Source organism: Leuresthes tenuis, unplaced genomic scaffold (genome assembly GCF_036924035.1).
Source record: "Leuresthes tenuis unplaced genomic scaffold, fLeuTen1.0.hap1 SCAF_17, whole genome shotgun sequence".
Classification (NCBI taxonomy): domain Eukaryota; kingdom Metazoa; phylum Chordata; class Actinopteri; order Atheriniformes; family Atherinopsidae; genus Leuresthes; species Leuresthes tenuis.
This window is the reverse complement of record NW_027325371.1, coordinates 9,858,776-9,879,435: the sequence shown is the minus strand read 5'-3', so window position 1 is coordinate 9,879,435 and position 20,660 is coordinate 9,858,776. Positions and strand designations below refer to the sequence as shown.

The 20,660-nt window shown below is 40.4% G+C and overlaps 1 protein-coding gene across 1 annotated transcript in view; it reads left to right on the top strand.

The window, feature by feature from the left end:
• Positions 1-1,096: 1,096 nt before the first annotated feature.
• pde4a (phosphodiesterase 4A, cAMP-specific) overlaps positions 1,097-20,660 on the top strand; it is a 38,009-nt gene continuing 18,445 nt past the window's right edge. Inside the window, exon 1 of the mRNA XM_072369063.1 lies at positions 1,097-2,246. Coding sequence (XP_072225164.1) covers positions 1,951-2,246 — 296 coding nt within the window. The 5' untranslated portion in view covers positions 1,097-1,950. The remainder of the gene's footprint in view (positions 2,247-20,660) is intronic.

Genomic DNA, 20,660 nt, shown 5'->3' with positions numbered 1-20,660 from the left:
TAATGTGTGTGTACAGACACAGCCTTGGTTATCTGGTTTAAATTGAAGTTATCAAATCCCACGTGAAGGTCTTAAACATCAACATAACTAATGTGGATGCTGTGTTAAGTTGATGTAATTTTCTTTGGTTAAAATGATCTACACTTCCCAGTGTGTGGAGGAAAGTCTGCTGATATTATTTTTTAGATCAAGAAATTCACGTTTGAGGTGATCACCAAATGCAATCAGAAACGCTCAATTGCGATATCTTGAACTCTTTGAACCTTTTAGATTTAGATGAACTTGATTATTAAGTTTTACAGTGAACATGATTATGGCTCTATTACATATCTACTTAACAGTGGCTGCTCCAAAAGTGATGAGATGGCTGGCAGTCATATAATTTACATGAATTACAGTAAATGTGCTGAAACATGAAGAGGGATGAACAGAGTAATCCTTTGCTTGTGGTAATAATATGAAATATTGATAGCTTCCTAATATTAGTCACATGTGCAACAGTGAAACATTCAGTGCCAACTTATAGAATGTGAAATATATATTCACTTAAATTCAAATTTAGTGTTTATTCATAAATCTTAGGTAGGCATTGATAGGAAACCGTCTGATGACAGCAGACTGTTCTGAATAGTCAGGTGCTTTTTCATTTGTCTACAATGGCCTTGATGGGTATGAGACTTTTTAACTAATAATGTAAGAACATCTACAGATCTACTTTTTACTTTTGGCGATGTTAACAAATGCAAGGGACACTGTGAACAGGACTGGGAAGTCTCAGTATTTTCACTCTAAAAAGATTATTATGATCACTATGGAACTCGCTGAAACACGGTAAGACATGTTGACAACTATCAGCTGGAAAAATTGGTAAAACAATGTAATTTCAGATGTTACGTCTGTTGCCATGAGCCCAGTTCAAACAATTAGACCAATTTGTTGTGTTTGTTTTCTGTGAAGGAAATGCGCAGTGAACATGGATGGGGCAAACATAATGGATGAGCGAATATAAGGAACAACCACCCATCCACCACAGAGAGAGGAGAGGGAGGGAGAGGGAGGGCGCAATGTGCTGAAGCCAATGTTTGTCGTCGAACTCCAGCAAATATGAGGATGAGGAGATAATGTGCCATACTGGGCAGGATGACTGAACCTCCGCAACTATCAATTTGAGTCATTTTATGGTGCATTCTCACGAAAGACCCCGAAACAGTAAGGAATTTGGACCGCAAAGAACACAGGATCGCATCTAGTTTTTTGACAATTCTTCACATCATCCTGATTTATTGAAGAGGGTAACTGAGTCCAGTTTAATATTTTACTAAAACTATTGGATCAATCATCTTCATGGAGGGATTACTGGATACCTCTGTGCTGTATGTGCGCTATGGCATGTAGCTCCATATGAACCGTGATAGACTGAGTACTTTTATGGAAATTGCTTGGAGATCTTAGCTGAGCAGACATACGGACAGCAATAACAGCGCACACAGAGAGGAGCCAGCGCCGGCGTTCTCTGTGTCTCTGCAATAAGTGGCTGATAAAAAGCAATAAATTCTGTAAAATAAATACGGTCATCCGGTTGTGCGCCATGGGCGATGAGGCGTCAAACTTCAGGAGAAGCAGGAGGACCGGTGTCTCATCACCAAAACCCCGGACTGGTGAGGATAACGGCACAACGGAAATTCAGGAATAAACTGAAACTGATCAGCACGGAAAACAATGAGAGTAACTGTTTTTGGACGACTTGTCAGGTTATCACTGTGACAGTTTTTGATGTTATTCAGAAAGCAAGATTCAGATCGGGGCTGCTGGACTTGGTCACTTTGATTTGTTCGCTCAGAGATCAAGTGGCAGAAAGGGACATGAAACGTATTGTATTGTGCTTGAAATAAACGAATACAGCCATATTATTTCACCAGTCAGTTAAAAGGTATCTTTATTTTTTGCACAATGATGGAACCACCACCATGTTCGAAGAAGAGTCTGTCCCTGTCGCTCCCGGTTCCACGGGAAGGACAGGCGACTCTAAAGCCTCCGCAGCATCTTTGGAGACAACCTCGGACCCCGATAAAAATCAAACACCGGGGATACTCCGACACCGACCGGCATCACCACCGGCATATGGAGCGCTCCGACGCCATGGATACGAGCGACAGACCAGGACTGAAAAAGTCTCGGATGTCCTGGCCATCCTCCTTCCACGGGACCACAAACACCTCCATCGGAAATTGTGTCGGGAATAAACGGTAGGCGAGCGAGTGGTGCGCATTCCAAACATCCCAATAATAGCCCATGACAGCCCTCAAGGCATATGCGTAAACGGGGGAGGGGTGGGGGCATTTTAATGAGTGCGTAATAACGCAGTGTGCCTTAAGGGTTAACAGATATGTTGGGCTTTCTATCGAGAGGCGGGACGCTTGAGTATTCGGTGCCGATGCGTTATGCGTCTTTGGATAGACTGTGTCAGATGTGTACGAAGCGCAAACCAGACGCCCACTCAAAACGCAGGAACAGCATCTGTAACCTGTAACTACCAGCAACAATTTTAAGAGCGTCCACATGTTATATGTAGTGGTTGATGAGTAACACGAGGAGCAGTTCTTTTAATGGCAATAAGGTCTGGTGGGTGCGCTCGTGCGTGCATGACTGAGATACTGCCACCGTGCGCACTCAAGGCCTGTTGTTTTCAGAGAGTGGTTTGGGGCTCAGTGGGCGGATGAGCAGAAGTACACTGCAAGTGCAGTGCTGAAGAACCCATTGGCATAGCAGTCCATGGATGAAAGGATACTCCTGACCTCTGACACGACTGTGATGAAAGAGTTGCAAATAACTAAGATAACAGGCCAATAAAAGCACAAACTGAATAGATAGGACAAAAGGAAAGACCCAGATGGTGGTTTTAAAAAGAAGAGACAAAATCATGCCACTTTACCTGGACATGTGTCACAGTAATGTCACACAGATGGTTTCAGACAGCACCTAATTAGCACACATGGTTGCTCTCCGATCAGATATGACAGTAAAATATTCATTGAATTAGGGAGAGGACACCAGGTGTATCTGCGGACAAACAGTAGAATTATATTTCACTTAAACTCCACTTGGTAACAGCTCCACCAGCTTTTAAATTAAATTATATGATGCATGTTAACCAAACAGATTGGATCAAAGGCTTTTCATCAAGTGAGTCATGGAAGGATACAAATTTGATACAATTACTTTGTCCTTACTCAACAATAGCTCCATTTATCTTTTCAACAAGACAATGGTAATGCAACTAGGATTTTTTTTTCATTCTAATTATCTTCTTCTCAGAGCTGTAAAGCAGGCATTTTTAACATACAAGAATGTACAGTCTTTTCAACATAGGATAGCTGTGTTAGCTGTTTATGTGACTCATTTACATTATTTCTGTTAAGGATTGTCAGCGAGAGAGAGTGAGAGAGATTATCAAGGCTACGTTGTTTTTAGGTTTGCTTCCTCTTCCAGTCTATCCTTAGTGTAATCCAAAATCCCCAGATGTTTTTCCAAATGAAAGAGGTAGTTTACATTATTGGACTCCTTTTGACTCCCATAATACCCCCCTCATCCTCCGCGAGACACAGATGAAGCCCAAATGTGCTCCTAATACAAGAGTAACACATCAAACAGGATAATTGCTAAAGTAATAGCATACCCCTGAGAGTGTGGAGGGGGGCCTTCAGAGGACAACATAGCGCCAGCATTTTTTCTTTTACACCTCTTATTATTTGTTTGCCTTTTTTTAATGCCACAGAGGGCCATGCTGACAGGCCACTGGGAGAGGGGCCAACTCCAGCTGACTGGAGGAAAGGCTGATTTGTATTTCAGACCCCAGGACACGCGCTGAGGCAGTCCAATCTTTAGTGCATTGGGACTGACTCTGCCTGCCCTTCTCCTTCTGTGGGCGGTGAGAGAGAGAAATAATTTGATTCCAACAAGCTCAGTTCTTAGGGCACACCAAGCTGGCTCCAACTGTATGTGTTCATGTATGTGTGTGTGTGTGCCTTAGCAGATCCATGAGGTGATGTGTGCAATCTGTGGGTGTTTGTGATACACACTAGTCAGAAAGACAGGTACACAGAGGAATGGAGGCTTTTTAATAAATGTTGTGTAGCATGAGTAGAGATGAAATTCAGCCTGCTCAGTATGTGTTTGTGTGTGGAGATATGTATGTCTGTGCTGTTTACAGGTTGGTGTCTGACCTGTAGCCTATACAACAGATCTTGCTCTGTCATTACATATCAGTGGGAGGCCAAAGGGATTTCCATTCTGTTGATATTACTTATATTCTTCTCACATAATATAAAAATGGTAAGTTCAGCCTCTTTGCTTATTTCTGGATAAGGGATGCTTTGTGGAAATGGCTCATCTCTGCTCTTTTTTTATCAGGCTTAATAAACATCTACGTTGATGCAGCAGCTCCGTGTTTTTAGCTCAAGGCTAACTTGCAATGAGTCTGGCTTGTGTAAGGAAGCTCAGTGCACATCTACAAGAAGCACTCTGTGTATATCAACATCCACACAGCAAATTAAAAATATTCCTCTCAGCCTTATATTTAATAGAAATAGATGGACAAGAACATAGGACATAGGCCTCCTTGACAGTTTTCGGCAAAATAGCTCAATATTCTCCTGCTGAGATGGTTTTGTTAAATTATGAATTTGATGTTTTTAGCTTGGTAAAAGCTCTGTTTTCAGCTTGATAAAAACATACTTTACCTTTATAATAACAAACAAAGTAAGATCAAATTCATTAGCAAGAGAGCTCTGAGTGACTTTGTTTAGTGGAGAATGGAAAAAATGATTGGTCTTTGATTGGTAGTGCACAGACCGACCCGACACGTGACCTTTGTGTCTCACAGAAGCAGACTGTTCAATCACAAAAGAGTTGCTCAAGACCTCATCTGGAGGTTTAAAAGATCAATCAGCCTAAGATCCGCTAAGACATGCTGGTAAAGTCCTGGACAAGGTTCGGAGAGAAACAGATTGATTTGTGTAACTGTAATGGATAACCTTGGATTCAAATCAAACCATTCCCAACAGTTAGGAGCCTCGAAAGGAAAAAACCCAAGAAGGATTATGGGGGCTGTTTTGCATACAACTGTTTGAAGAATCACTGTCTGCAGTTGTTTTTGCGTGCCTATTTTTGTGCTTATGATATATTCTACAAAATGGCAGTCTTAGTGGCAATCAGCTTCCCCCCCAAGGGTATCAGTCTGCCTCCTCCTCCCATCCCTAATGTCTTTTGTTCAACTGTATTGTCAGTCTATTTGTCAGCGGATGTTAATATGAGCGTATCAGTCATCAGGTCCCATGCCCAATACTCTCTTGGAAGTTTTAACACCAAAATGAATGACTGACACTGAAGAAGTAGCAGCTCTTCCCACAAAAATCTGTTGCTATGGTTACTTGTTTTGTGCTTTTGTAGATTTCATTTACTTAAAAAAGGCAAAGCCTACAGGCACTTGATGGCTCAACTGTATTGTATGTCAGAGTGAAGCAGATCCCACTGGATATGCATGGTGACTTGTATGGTGATAAGGTGAAAAAGAGACTAATAATGCAAAGGAAGCAAACTCTTCAGAGATTCTAATTGCAGCACAGAGCTGCTTCTGTGCTCAGTCATCTCCAACAATTTCAAACCAAAGCCTTGTTCACTTCCTCATCAACCACCTCCTGCATTCTTTACACCTTTACCCCCATAAGCTAGAGATCCAGGGCAAATTTGTAAGCTTGAACTGTTCTTTTCCCTGCCTGACTGGCCGAATACCATAATAATTTATTTCATAATGAGGTACAGCTCCAGCCAATTAACACAACAGCTGTATTTTGTTGTTGATTATACATTAACATTTCTAGAAATAAAACATCTCATAATGTGGATATCCAGGAATTTCCCCAATAAATGTGCTTTAATAGCACTTAGTAATGGACCTTTTATCTAATTTGTGTAGTGGAACCATCTGTTTAAGCTACAGATTGTGTTCCTCTGTGAAAACATCATGCATTCTCTTTACTCTCAGCGCTAATTGGTATCTGGAGGCAGTTCATGTACTGGAACACTGATCACTATTCCTTTGCTCTAGCAGATCCTGGAAACCTCAGGTAAAATCCCTTCAAGCTCTTTTTACAGTGACACCTAACAGGTGTGTGCTTGAGGGCCGTGTATGCAGCCCTTATCTAATGCTCCCCCTTTGTGCTTCATCTCTTCTCAATACTTTTCTGACTGTAGTCTGTCACAGATACTCAGGTCACTGCTAAACACATTTAGGACATGCAATTTCCTTTGTCAACCCAGTAAAAAAATGTTGCATTTTGAATAATTTCACACAAGTTTTACTTAAAGTGGTGGTACATTGCTCTTTTTTTGACTCCCAAGCATGGACAGAGATCCCAGTGAGAGGGAACAAAGTGGGCCACAGCATGCTGCACAACAAGTCCTCTTGTTACCTACAATTATTTTCCTGTATGAGGCAGCTTGTCTTCTTTAATTTGGTCTCTAAGAAGCCCCAGTTCTTACTCCTTTCTCATACCACGTTCCAATGAACTGCCTTTATTAAACTTTCTGCTACAGTTTATTATGTGTCAGTTTCCTTTGCTTCATTCAAAACACCCATTGTGACTGTGATAAGCCTCCTACAGACCATTAAAACAAATTCTTATCTAATAATTTTGTTTGAGTCAGTCTTTTGTCCATTCAAATGACAGTCTTTGATTTCTGCATGTCTCTTTGTGATCCTCCATCCTCACTGTGCTTCATTTCACCTCAGTGTAAAAAGGAAGTATTGATTTCATCTCTATTTCTGTTTTCTGCTTTGTCTTTCCATTGTGTGGCCATCTCACTGGATCCCTGCAGCCTCAAAGATTGTTTCTGATAGCCCTCTTCTCGCTTATAATGGCATTAGGCACTCTATCATGAATCTATCATTTAATCACACTCTCCTTTTTTTGTCCACTGACATAATCTGCACCTTGCAATGTCTCTCCCCCTCCAAGTCATATCTGAATCTCAAATCTTCACATCTCAGTGGAGAAATAAACTGCTCGCCATCGTTCACAGCGTCATAACCCCCTATAATCTTCTCTTTAAAGTTACTCTATATTTATTAAAATGTGTGTCCCTCATGCTCCTGTCAATTCTGTAAGAATCATAGAATTCAAGAGCTTAACAGGAACAAACACCTTCCTATCATGGCTGGCAATCATCTGTCATTAAAGAGGGAGTTCAAACAGACCTTCACATCAAAGGAAAGTCTTTTTGAAGGAGAAACTGTTAGTTTTTTGCTGTGAGATGAAAAAACAACACCTCTCTAAAATAAATCTAGAGGAATTTAAATTACCTTCTCCTTGGATGTATTCTTTTTATGACACAGAATATTAAGCTTTTCAGCGGCAATTGTAATAATTTATTCTTCAAGCCTATAGATGCATTGAGGAGCTATAAGGAAAAATCTTTCGAGTGTAATCAAATTGCTCACTTTAAACCAAGAAAATGTTCTTCATTGCTGAGACCTGAGAAAAACAAAATGTGCAATGTTCAATTTCAGAGTAGGTGGTAGGCTTTGACCTCATGGCAAATGCCCCAGATAAATAGAACAGAATAGTGATGCTCATTCTTTGTCAGATTTACCGTAGAAGGAGTTGTGTTAATAATGACACTGTGCTCCAGAGAATTCCCCATCATTCAGAAGCAGCTCAGATTCTGATGACACGGAGAGGGCTGCCCCCCTCAAATGTGCTTTGGGCTGCTGTCTTAGCGTAGATCTGTCTGAACGACTGAAACTGGCAATCCCTCCGTCAGCCGTGTGCCGGTGCAGCACGCACTCAGCGGAGCAGAAAGAACAAATGGTGTACACCTGTCGAGCAGAGTGCCGTGTTAAACAATTGTGGGGTAAGTCAGGGAAGTGCAAATAGAGCCTAGTTCAAACAGGAACTCACAACAAATTAGAGCTGCAAAGGATGAAGGCATTCACCTGGGGACCATGCTTAATGCCGAGAGACTCATTTGAAACCTGCATGCTTGTTCAACTGCCTGCTGATACTGACTCCTCATCGGAGGTCTCTCTTCCAGACCTCCTGCCTGTCGACAGTGTTCTTGGCCAAAATTACTGGCAGAGTGGCAGCTTTACTGGATGATTACGAAAGAGTTTGATTCCTATTTAGAGTAGGAACAGATGGCATCAATAATGGCACCATATCACAGACGTGCCTTACTATGAGCATCAAAACCCATCCAAGATTTTTGACAAAGGCTTTGATCTTCTTTTTTTATGTTGGTTATAGCACAAATCATGCACCTATGAGTTGCTAGCACATCTTTATTATCACTGACAGATACAGAGCGTCCCAAAATTATTGGAGGAAAAGGCTTGTTGTAGGCCTATATTGGTCTAATGCAGTTGTTGTTGTTGTTGTTTGAGCTTGATTGAAAAAATGCTAAAACAAACAATATCAACACAATAGCTCCCTAAATGTACTACAGAATATTTCATTATGACCTGTTTTAGAAGACAGAAGAACACAGTCAGCCAGGAAACACTTATTATTATTATTATTATAATACTTATCTTCAGAGCCATCCGTGAGTTGTATTATTGTACATCCCTTATGAAAGTGTAAGAAAAAGAAAAGACTTGCTCCATAGGTTTATATTGCAAAACAAAAAGTATTTAATAATATCAAAATCCCACAAATTACATAATGTGGCTGTAACTCAGGTGAGTGGGAAAGTTATTACTTATAATGTTATTACTACTTATGTGATGTAAGCCGTTATCATTCATGTTGTTGGACAATATGGAGCTTACATTTACAATTTTATATCTTACTTAGTACTGTGTATTACATGAAATATGTGGGTGGATCTATAATTTTTCAGGTAAAGTACACTATTTCCTGAAATATAAAGTAGCTTCAAATGGATTGTACAACTATCTTAAAATTGTACCTTTGTAAATACTTGTATTACATTTAACCACTGCTAACTTATGACAATCCAGATGTAAAGCAGTTGAGACGATTTTGAAAGTTATTGGACAATTTTCTAAGTCTTTAGCAGACCATTTCATTCCTTAATCACTCCACAGACTGAAAAGCACAACTCTTTCTATTAGTTTTACGTCTTACATGTTCTAAAATGAGCAACAGGATTAGGGCTGCATTAAATGATATTTTCTTACTACAAATCCAGTGCATGGTACTGTGTATACAGCCACACTACAAGGAATTTTTACTGCATGTTACTGGTGATGCAGTGATGGGGGTCGTACTTAGGAACACGCTGTATGTGAGTCACTTCTGTGGGAGCAAAAACATTTTTCACCGCCACTAAAACAGAATGGCTGAAAAACTCATGCAATAGGTTCGTGTGGAGAGTTCACACACACACACACACACACACACCCACGCACACCCACACACACACACGCACACACGCGCACACATGCACGCACACACACACACACACACACACTAGTCTTACTGTATATACACTTGCAACCTGTGCTGCTGCAACAAGGTTTGTGGGAATGCTTGAAAATTTTACATAATGCATGAAGCTGCATATGATTCATAGCTGACATAAGGTGTGGTAGGCTCATGCACACCTCAGTTTCTTCTGTTTGTGAAAAAAAAAACTCCTTCAGCTCCTGACCTCTGACAGATCAAGTGTGAACTACATAGCCTGTCAGGGCATTTCTTGTTGGTCGTGTTCATGTTCACACATTAAGAAGCAACATTCAGGCTGTTGAGGGCAGAAAGAGGGAAAAACATGGCTCAACAGTACTGTGTGATATTTTTATGTGATGCTACTTTTCAGTCTGAGATCTTGACATTTTGAAGATCATGTTTGTTTTTTTCTTTATTTTCTTGAGTGAAGTTGATAATAAGCAGTCCTTCAGTCACACGCTTCATTAGACAGATCACCCTGACTTGATGGGAATTCCAAAAGATGCTGATGCAAACTGTGACATGTATTTTATCCCCAATAAAGGCAATGTAATTAAGACCAGTGAGACCTTAGCCTTCTCTATCTGTGTGTTTGTTTGTGCACAAGGGCTTATTGTATGATTGCTTGTGTGAATTGGGGGTTTTGCTGAGAGTTTTCTTTAACGAAGATCAGAATTGAGTCTTCTCTCACTCTGTGCAGCTTTCCTCCCCTGAGTTTTAGTTTTTGTTGTTGACTTGTTTTCTCAAGGAGAACTTAAAAGCTTTCTGCTGCAATCTATACTACTGACAGTACCCAGTAAGAGTTTCAATGTCCCTGGGCAAGGGTACCAAATTCTCCCTACAGTATGTTTGCAGAGCACAGTCCAAAGTCAAAGACAGTAAATGATCTATAACCAGCTGAATTCAACTAGTGAAATATCTTGGTTTAAGCTGCAGCAGAAGGGGCTACCTGGGGCACAATGCTGTAAATGTTGCAGACTTTAACAGGCAACCCCCATCAAACGAGTGTGACAAGACAAGCCCACTCAAGAGAAAGGGTGTGAGGATAAAAAGAGCAGAGGAAAAGAAAGTAAATGAAGAAAATGAGGGAGCATGCGTGTGTCTGGAGGATAAAGAATGACGCCGGCTGTCTTCACAGATGACTGACAATTGTGTATTTTGTCACATCAAATTTGACGCAAGACCTGTCTGCGATTGGTCATGTCCTTTGCCACTCATGGCCACAGTTGCACAATCCAATGATGTTGTGTACATGAACATCAGCCTCCCTCTCTCTCTCAGTGTGCTATAAATAGGAGGAGAGAAGCCCCGGGCTCTCAGTGTAATGAGATTAAACCAAACCAGCGTTAGCTCGCACTGTTTTATTGAGCTTTATTTCAGTTTCCATTCTATCTTTCAATATGTATAAGGAAGATATTGAGTGTGGCTGCTACTGCGTGCTAGACTGAGTCCTTGGAAGAATCATTTGCTTAAGCATCAGTATGTTGTGTTTGCGAGAGACTGTGTATAGGAAGGCAGAAACAGTCCAAGTGACACATAATGTGCGAGTATGTGTGTAATGTCCTCATTTTGCATCCTGCAAGGCATAGTGCATCTACTAAAGATGTGTTCATCATCATCGTACCATCACGAAGCTTCCACCACTGATTTGAAATTAAATCTCCCTTTTCGCTTTCTGACTTTCCAGCAGTTCTTATGTCTGTTGCTGCCACTGGAAAAACAATAGTAAACCACAGTGAACAATGCTTGTGCAACGCTTTTGTTGAATTCTGATTTGTGAAGGGCAGATTGTGAGCCACACTGGCACAGTTATTGTGGCTGTCTGCGTGTGAACATGTGCTTGTGTGATCGTGTTTGTGAGAGGAAAGTGTCTAGGGACATGCAGAGTGAGAGACATCCATTCTGTTTGGACATACTGTCGCTTCTCACAACCCATACTCCCCAACACTGACATTTTCAAACAGTCTGCTAGACTGTGTTCCTACCAAAACAGTCAGGCTTCATTACCGAATCACAGCTTCTACCTCCATCATTTTGTCATCAGTTAGGGAGCACTTGGCTCACCAGGTTCACTTGATTCTCCCTTGGTAAATATGCCGTGTTACTCATATCCAGCTCTTGTTTCCAGTAGCGGCAAACATAGCACCATCATGCATTAATCAATGTATGGCAAAGAGAAATGAAAGTGAGGATGAAGAAAGACAGCAGTTAACAAGCTTTTTTGCATTTCAAAGTAGTTATCAGCACCATTTGCACAACTGAAAACCTCCATCTGTGACAGCCTGGTCGTCTTTTGGATTTTACTTTATTTCACAGCTGCAACTTACCTGATTTAGATAATTTAGATAGAGTGAAAAGTGGACAGAACTTTTGTTCAGGTCTTGCAGCTATAGTGTGACAGTATAAAGATTAAAATCAGACATGGTGAAAGTTCAAACTGCTTTATTGATATGATGTAATGAAAAGACAAGTGTGAACAAGGTAAACAAGTGTAAAATGTTAGTGCTAAAAAAATTAAATTAAATAAAAAAAGTGGAACGTGAAACATGAGTGAGACATTAAAGTGACAGATTGACTCATCAGACAAGCCCTGCTGTAAGGCAATGGCCCTGAGGCAGTTTCACCACAAATTAATTCCCGCTGAAAGTCTGCCTTCTCCTCTTTAATGATATCTCACTGCTATCTAGGATAATCATGTTCGTTTTCTTATTGTTCTTTCACTGAAATGATTGTCCTAAGTAATGCCTATAATTATGATAATCATAGCAGTAGAATGGAGCACATTTTGTCTAATTGTCCTAATCTTTCAAATGTATACTTCTTAGAAATATAAATTCATGGTAAGGTAACAATACAACAACAGCAATGTACAGTATTAGAAAATTAATTTTAACACTTTAAAGCTTGTGAGCCTATTCTCGTACATCCCCAGAATAATATAATTTACTTGGAAAAGAGCGTAAGGTGTGCTCTTTAATATATTTGGCATGCCAGTAGCATTGCTATGGCTGTCTTTCAGTAGGTTTACTTTATCTTGTTGATGGATTGTTGTGAAATTTTGTTAAGACATCCATGTTCTCCAGAGGATAAATCCCATTTACTTTTGTGATCCTTTTGACATTTCCTCAAGCACCTCCACACAGAACATTCTGGCCTTTAGAATGAGTGTGAGTTAAAATGAACTCAGTGTACATGTGTGACCATTGAATACACAATAAGTCAGAGTTTAAAAAACTTTCTTAGAGCTGATATTTTATCTTCTAAAAAAATGGACCCTTCTAAATTATAAGTGGTTGAGGGTGTTTGGACCTAGACTAGAAATAGGGGTGAAGAACTTGGCCATCTGGAGCGAGCCTGGAGTAGAACCGCTGCTCTCCACATCAAAAGGAATCAACTGAGATGGGAGGACTGGGGGACTGGGAGGACAGGGCGGCTGTAGCTCAGGAGGAAGAGCAGTCGCCCACTCTGGCTTCCCCAGGATACATGTCGAAGCGTCCTTGGGCAAGACACCCCAGTGTATCATGGGGGGTATGAATGTGTGTGAATGATTAGAAAGCATGTAGTTATGTGTATGTTAAGACGTGCTGTATGAGTGTGTGTGAGTGGGGTTAAGCGCTTTGAGTGGTCAGTTAGACTAGAAAAGCGCTATACAAGTACAAGTCCATTTACCATTTACCATCCAGAAAAAGCTTGAGGGATTATATATCCCCCCTGGGAACACCTTAGGATCCCCCACAAGGAGCTGGAGAATGTTGCAAGGGAGAGAGATGTCTGGGTTTTCCTTTTGGATCTGTTGCCTTCACCTGCTCTTGGCTAAAGAGAAATAATAGAAGGATGATCAGTCTCTGGGTAAAAGAGTGCTTTGTCTTTGCTGATGACTTCACTATCATGTCTGTTTAGTTGTGGTGCAAGCCATGTTTAAAATGATTAATTAGGAGTATCTACATTGATTCATGGCAAAAAATGGGTGTGGAAAACAGGTTGGTATACTATCATACTATCATATAATTACATTATAATATAGGTCTGTAAACCACATTTACACATGGTTTAAAAATCTTGTGAAAATAATCCATGGACAAATTTCTGACATTGTCTGCATACACAGTTATGAAACTACACATAGCTTTATGCATCTGGCCCCAGGAGGAAAGTTACACATGCTCTTCAGATAAATGACAGCATTCCTAAAATGAAAGGTTTTTTTTGAGTGTGTCTTTTAATTTATTTCAATGAAAACGACTGCAAAAGACTCAAAAACATGCTCATGTAGCATTTGTTCTGTAGGGAGATATGGTCGATAATTACTTCAAAGAATATGCAAGCCCTAGAAGTCCTGACAGCAACTGCATGTGAAGGGTAACTGTAGCATTCATGATGGTACAGTTATTGTATTCTTACAGTTCCAAAGTGGATTTGCTTCCTAAGCCTAACCAAGTGGTAGCATTTTTTTAAAGCCAAAAGAGACTGACAACATTTTGTCGAAACATGTTGTTTTTCTATGTAACCAAGGGAACTGGCAAAATGTCTTCCAAAAATATGATGGTCGTTTTGTAAAAAGTATGTATTTTAGCCTGAACTATCATAGTTTTCTAACCCTAACTAAGTAACTTTATTGTCAAAACCCAACAAGGAAGTGACTAAAGTGTTTTAGTAAAATGTTGTCTGGTTTTAATGGATATTGATCTCAATTTGACACCACACAAAGGTTCGTTGTTGAAAGCGCAGCACTTAGCTGCTCCATCTGCTCCCCCTTCTTCCTCTCTTTGGGGACTTTGTGGCTTCTTAAATGAAGCACTTGAGATTGACATCTTTGCTGATGTGGAAATACTCATTTTAGTCGTATTTGTCTTGAGCTGCTTGTAGCGGGCGGGGGGTTATTACCCGCATTGAATGATATGAACAAATGACTTATATCACGGTTTCATTTGGAGCACTGAACACCTACATTCTCTATAGTGTCACTGTGCTAGAGAGTATTCCAGAATACAAACTGTAGTTAGAGCTGAACAATCTAGTTTGCCCAACTCAACATTTTTTATTCTTAACCAGTAATTTGCTGTACTTGAGGTTAAAAGTGAAATATCTTGAAAATAAATTGAAATTTGACATGACTTTTTGTAAGTAGGATTCCTCAACATTAAAACATCACCTGTGAGTTTAGAATTTCAGCTTGGCCAAAAACATTTTTCACCAAATACCTGCAAAAATATGACATCTTATACTATGTAAACTATAGCCTACTTCATTAACTTTACATGCTAGCATGGTCAGTTTTTTTTTAAAGAAGAGGATTAAGAACATGATACGTTGTGACATTCATGTTTAATTTAAAGAACTCCGCAGTGTGACACAGCTTCTAGCATATCTGCAGATTCTTATTGCTTTTATTAAAAGAAAAAGACAAAATATATATAATGACAATGACAGCTGTCACATTACAAAGAAATTATCACCGTCAACTACAAATCCCCTCAGGCCAAAAGGGTGTCATGACATTTTACAGCTCAGTATTTTTCAGTTCTTGCACCAAATTTTATTATCCTGGTTTAATTTAAAAGCCCTCAGATTATACATGACCTTCCCAGCACTTAACTGCCAAGAGACAAAGCTAAATAGTGAACAAAGTGGAGCACTTAGCAGCTTAGGAATCCAATAATTCCCCCAAGGGTCAGTAGAGAACACAACAGAGCTGAAAGAAAGACAAATATTGGAGATGCTAAAAGCTAACTTGCTTGCGCGTCAACATGCCGGTGTTGTGCTTTTGGCTTGTCTCTGCAAAGGCTAGATGACAAATGCTTCTAAAAGTGAGAGGTTTGACTTCTTTTGATTGTATTTTTTAAACTATTCATAGCAATCCACAGCATTGGACATGTGCAAAAAAAAAAAGATAAATAAAAAAAATAGGAAAAAGCAGGAATCAATTAACTGACAAGCTCACTTTCACTAAGCCAAACCACGAATGCATGAAAATACAGTTCAGGGCACAATGTTACATGGACCATTTCACAAATCGACCTTGAACACTTTCGCACTCTGTTGCACCATGGCCTGCATTTGTTTTTGCATCACATTTTATCACTGATTAGCTATCATTCTGGGATAATATGCAGTCAACCATCTTTGTTCTGGGGAATATGTATGACGAATTGGATGCCAAGGCTGCTTATTAGTCCGCAGTTCATATCTAACTTGAATTTAATATGACAGAATGTGAAATTACAGAACTGATATGGAGATTTGTAGCTCATGAAACTCAGATATGATAGATAGATAGATAGATAGATAGATAGATAGATAGATAGATAGATAGATAGATAGATAGATAGATAGATAGATAGATAGATAGATAGATAGATAGATAGATAGATAGATAGATAGATAGATAGATAGATAGATAGATAGATAGATAGATAGATAGATAGATAGATAGATAGATAGATAGATAGATAGATAGATAGATAGATAGATAGATAGATAGATAGATAGATAGATGCATGCACACAGTATCAGACTAAGTAAAAAGACAGATGGCGGAAAGAAAAAGGGCCACAATGGCATAAAGGTAGTGCTGGATGACTCACACTTCTCTCTTTCTCTTCCTTTCTTCATCTCTCTCCCGTCTGGATTAAAATAAAAGAGGCCCAGCAGCCCCAGCATGCAGTGAGAGAGTTACGGTTGATGTACTAAAAATACTACCCCTTGTGTGTGCTTGTTGGGCATGGTGGAGGGGCAAAAGCATGGGGAGAGAGTTCTATGGATTTTGTTGGTATAGTAGAGATGCCCTAGCTATTGCAATTCTCTACTCTATTGCATTTCCTGGTACTCTTTTCTCATCATCTCTACACCGAAATGTGCACTGATTGGGTTTTCTAAGTGCACCCCTTCGCTTTTTAGGAATGCTGGTCAGTGCATTTAAAATTTATTCCATTATGTCAAAATTCAGAAAGATACCGCTTTTATCTCTCCGACTCCCATTGCTCCTTCCCATCACACCCTCCTCTGGTTGAGTTTCCTCTCTGAGAAACTCGATTAAACATCAAAAGCAAATCAATATCATACTATTGCTCTCACGGCTTCAGATCAGTTTCTTTCCCGTCAAGGAGTTTGTCTCTCATTTCCTAATTTATCTTGAAGTGAGAAGCAAGAAACTAAACAGAAAACCAATTGAACACATCTCTCCATCTGTCATTTCTATGGATGGTTCTCTGTGTCAGCTGATCCATCCCCCCCAGTCTCCACAACAGCACAGAGGAAAAGAAATACAGTGTAGCATCTGCAGCATAAACCAAGAAGATACTTTAAAGGAACAATGCTCATTACATTAACTGTTCCACTGGTTTCTCATATTTAGAGATTTGAGGTTTGGGAATAACGATTCTAAAATTCTTACTTTCCACATGCAACAACCTCTAGGATCGCAGGGGAGGATTTACATATAGAAGGGTACGCATCTCTGTGTAGATAGAAAATGGCTGAATGAGATGGAGAGGAGGAATCAGGAGAATAAAAGTGTTTCTGCTGGTGATGGTTGTACATAACTCAACTGAAATGAATCATCTTGTATGCAGCTCCAGAGTGAGAAAAGAGAGAGAATAAGAAAAGCAGGGAGAACAGGGACTGAATATTTTTTAGTGCCAACTTTTAGGGTATTTGAGCGACTCCTGGTTGAACACTTCATGAAAATGTGTTGATTTTAGGAAAATACAGCAGGAAAATAATCTTTAAAAAGCAGGGTATGATTTACATATCAAAGTAATTGAATAGTACTGGCTGGTCGAGTAATTAATCTAACCTCAGTCTAAATGTCTAATGTGTTTTTCTTCTTGATGATACACTGAAGGCAATCAAGAAGAGAGGATGGCTACAGTACAGGCTTGGCTGAAGGAGGAATTACACCTAAATTATAAATGTAAATATAAATTTATAGCTCTGTAACAAGGGATATTTTAAGATTTTAAGACTGTACAATAGAGAGGTCAGCTCCTCCACAATTTATCGTTGTTGATACTGAAGTAGACGCAGAAATGTAATCTCACTGCAATTGCTTCAAATCAAATTTAATATGTGCATGAAGTACACATTCAACATAACAAAAAAGGGGGGTATTAATATTTGCGCATTTCACTGTAAGTTTGATTTTACATTTTGATATTCTTCAGCTATAGGTTGTATAGAGGGGTCATGTCAGAAAGTTGCAACTGAATAGAGCTGAAAGACGGGCAGCCTATGAAGCAGGCAGTGACAGAATGTCTCAGGACTCCTAAGAGCTTCCAGGAGTTCAGAAATCTACTGATGTGAAGTGACGGATGCCTCTGGTGGGTTTTGAGGAATATAAAGTGTAAGGCAAGCCCTCACTCACCAAGCAGCAGAACCAAAATTCCTTGTTTAAATGAAAACAGGGTTCTAAGAGCTAGGTGTGTGAAACACCTGAAATCCTGGTGGAATTTATTTTGTGCAATGCGTTAATAGATTAAAAGGGCTGACTGTGGATGTCCTTTCACATTGTGGAGGGCCCGTTGCTGTGCAGAATGAAAGCTGATAACCCTGTCTAGTGTAACACATAAAATAAATCCCCTTCCCATGGCATTTGCCAGGTGTGTGATGGCAGCCAATCCCTCGGGGTCTTCCTGAAAGGCATGTGTTTTGCACTTTCACAGGCTGCGTCTGGCTCTGTCTTTGGCCAGCCAAAGTAGCGTTGGCTATCCCATGGGCAGGATAATCTGCTGTAATCTCTGGCTCTATGATCTGACCGCAGCACAGTGGAGAGCTGGATGGGTGAAAGAGGTTATGAATGGAGCGGACAGCTGGGGACACTCAGGGGAGGGCAGCAGACATGTAGGGCTGAAGGACATCAGGGCCACAACATTGTAAAAACATTAACTCGTTACACTGCTGTAATTGACTTTTGGTTATAATTTTCTGCAATGAGCATGGCTCTTCTTGTATAGTGCACAGCCACATTCATTCCAGTTTCAGCAGGAAAATGTGGACCACACGCCTGCTCTGCTGACTTACAAAGTGAGGGGGGGGGGGGGGGTAGGGGCTGAAGTGGATTTGAATTTTCATCAGGGTTAGCACTGTTTTCATTTATATCTGTGACTCATCTGAGACTGCAGCTTCTTTCAAACTGGATAAAGGAGGCTTTCTGGAGAGCTTTAACTCAGGCGTAATGCATGCTGGAAAGTATAATTGGATGGTAATATTTCTTAACGCACATCATTTGATGAGTTTAACAAGATATTCACCAAGTCAAAATAAGTCATTATGCTTGAATTCATGATTATTATCATCTGTTGTGGTTACAATTAAAATTCTTTTTTTGAGGTTGTGGTTAGAGATAACTCTGTTCCTGTAAGTTTTTTAAAATTTTAATATCTACTGACCATTTAGCTCTCATCTCATTATCATTCTTCCCAAAGCTCTGTCCAACTGTTTACTTGCATACTCCCTCTTTTTCTTCTCTTGTTGTATGTCAACTTAATATGTTCATCCAGTATCTGTGACACTAGTGGTTAGATACCCTCTCTTTTCTAATATGGCGTGGCGCCAACATTTCCCCTCAAAGCTTCTGCTTCTTGCGCATCGTACTGTAAATGTCGACATTAAAATGTTAGCAGGCATGAACGGGCCTCTTTTCCTTGTGTTTGCCTAAGAAGCACAAAGGCCAAGCTGAGGCAAGTGGTGATGACAAGTCTGCTCTGGACATGTCATTTGAGATGTGTCAGTTATTGGCATGCTGCCCTAAAAGCATGCCCCAGTTGAGATTGCCTCACAATAAAACCCCCTAATGTGCTCGATAGATGTGCAGATGAATCAACGACAGCAACAGAGTACAGCTGTGATTATATGGTCAGCCTATAAAAGTAGCACACTTTCCCAATTTGCAAGTCCTCCCTCCTCTTCCCTTCAACTGCCCTCACTGCCACCCCCACACTGGTAGCAATCAGCCAGGTGCTAAATGCTTGGGTGAGGCACAGCTCATGGGTGGGTGGGGGCTGAAATTGCATGTGGAAATAAGCATCTGTGCTTGCTTGGCAGAGTAGGAAGCGGGGGCAGCAAATAACTGTCACTCTCCACTGAGGCTTAGAGTATGGATTGTGTGTGTGTGCGTCTGTGTCATGGGGAAAGATCGAAATGGACCTGGGCAGGTTAATCATTAACTTAGTGAACTAAGAGGGATGAAGAAAAAAAGGTGTGGTGGGAAAGAGGCTTCATTTCTTTTCAGAGTAGCTTAAATGAATGAAGGTTGGCTCATCCCCTTACAGGGACCTGATTACCAGCAGTGCACAGTGTGGTGGAGAGAAAGAAGGGCTGACACCAACAGACTGCTGGGAAAACGCTGATCTGGCAGCAGCCTGCCCCCAGTCAGGGGCTTCCTCGTGATGGTTGTTAATGAATAATCAATGGCAAGAGAGGGTCAGTGGAGGCGATGTATATAAATCTACCCTACACTCTCATATAGACTTAATGGTTTAATTAAACTAATCACTGTATTGACTCAGGGCTCAAAAAGCTCTTTGAAGCCTGCTGTATTAATGACATGAAATCAGGCTCCGTCTTTTGTTGCAGAAATGTGTGCAGAGTGGTGACTAAATGAAGCGGTGCTGCAGCAACGTCCAATTTGCCCAGCTTATTCTGCATATGAGGACTGTGTGAGAAAATGCACGGTGCTAATTTAACAATCAAACTGAATAATACCTGTGTTACCTGATTGCTCAAGCAAAAAACAATTCAACATGATGTTATAGGGTTACCGCACATGTGATATATGAGCTTTGCATTTTCCAAGTCAGCGACCACATCTCTCAGTCATGCAAAACGACTCGTATTATCCATTATCATGAGGCTGTCTCTGGTGTGCGTCAGTGATGAAGTTCAGGTAGCATGGCAACATGAGAAACAGCAGCTTTAATGTGCTCCTTTTCATCCTTACAGAGTTGGTTTGTTATCTTCTACGAGAGGGAGTCACCCTATCAGCACAAATCCCAGTCCCTGTGAAACCTCTGATCATTGTGTCATTGTCCGCAGCGATACACTCCAGGGACTCTGCTTTCACATAATGGAACTGAGAGGGCTGCCCACAGCTCAGCCAATAATCACCCCCTGTGTACAGTGTGCGTTTCTTTGTGTGCGTTTGTGTGTACATGCATCTACTTTGCCTTTTGTAATATTGACTTAAAAAAAACGCTT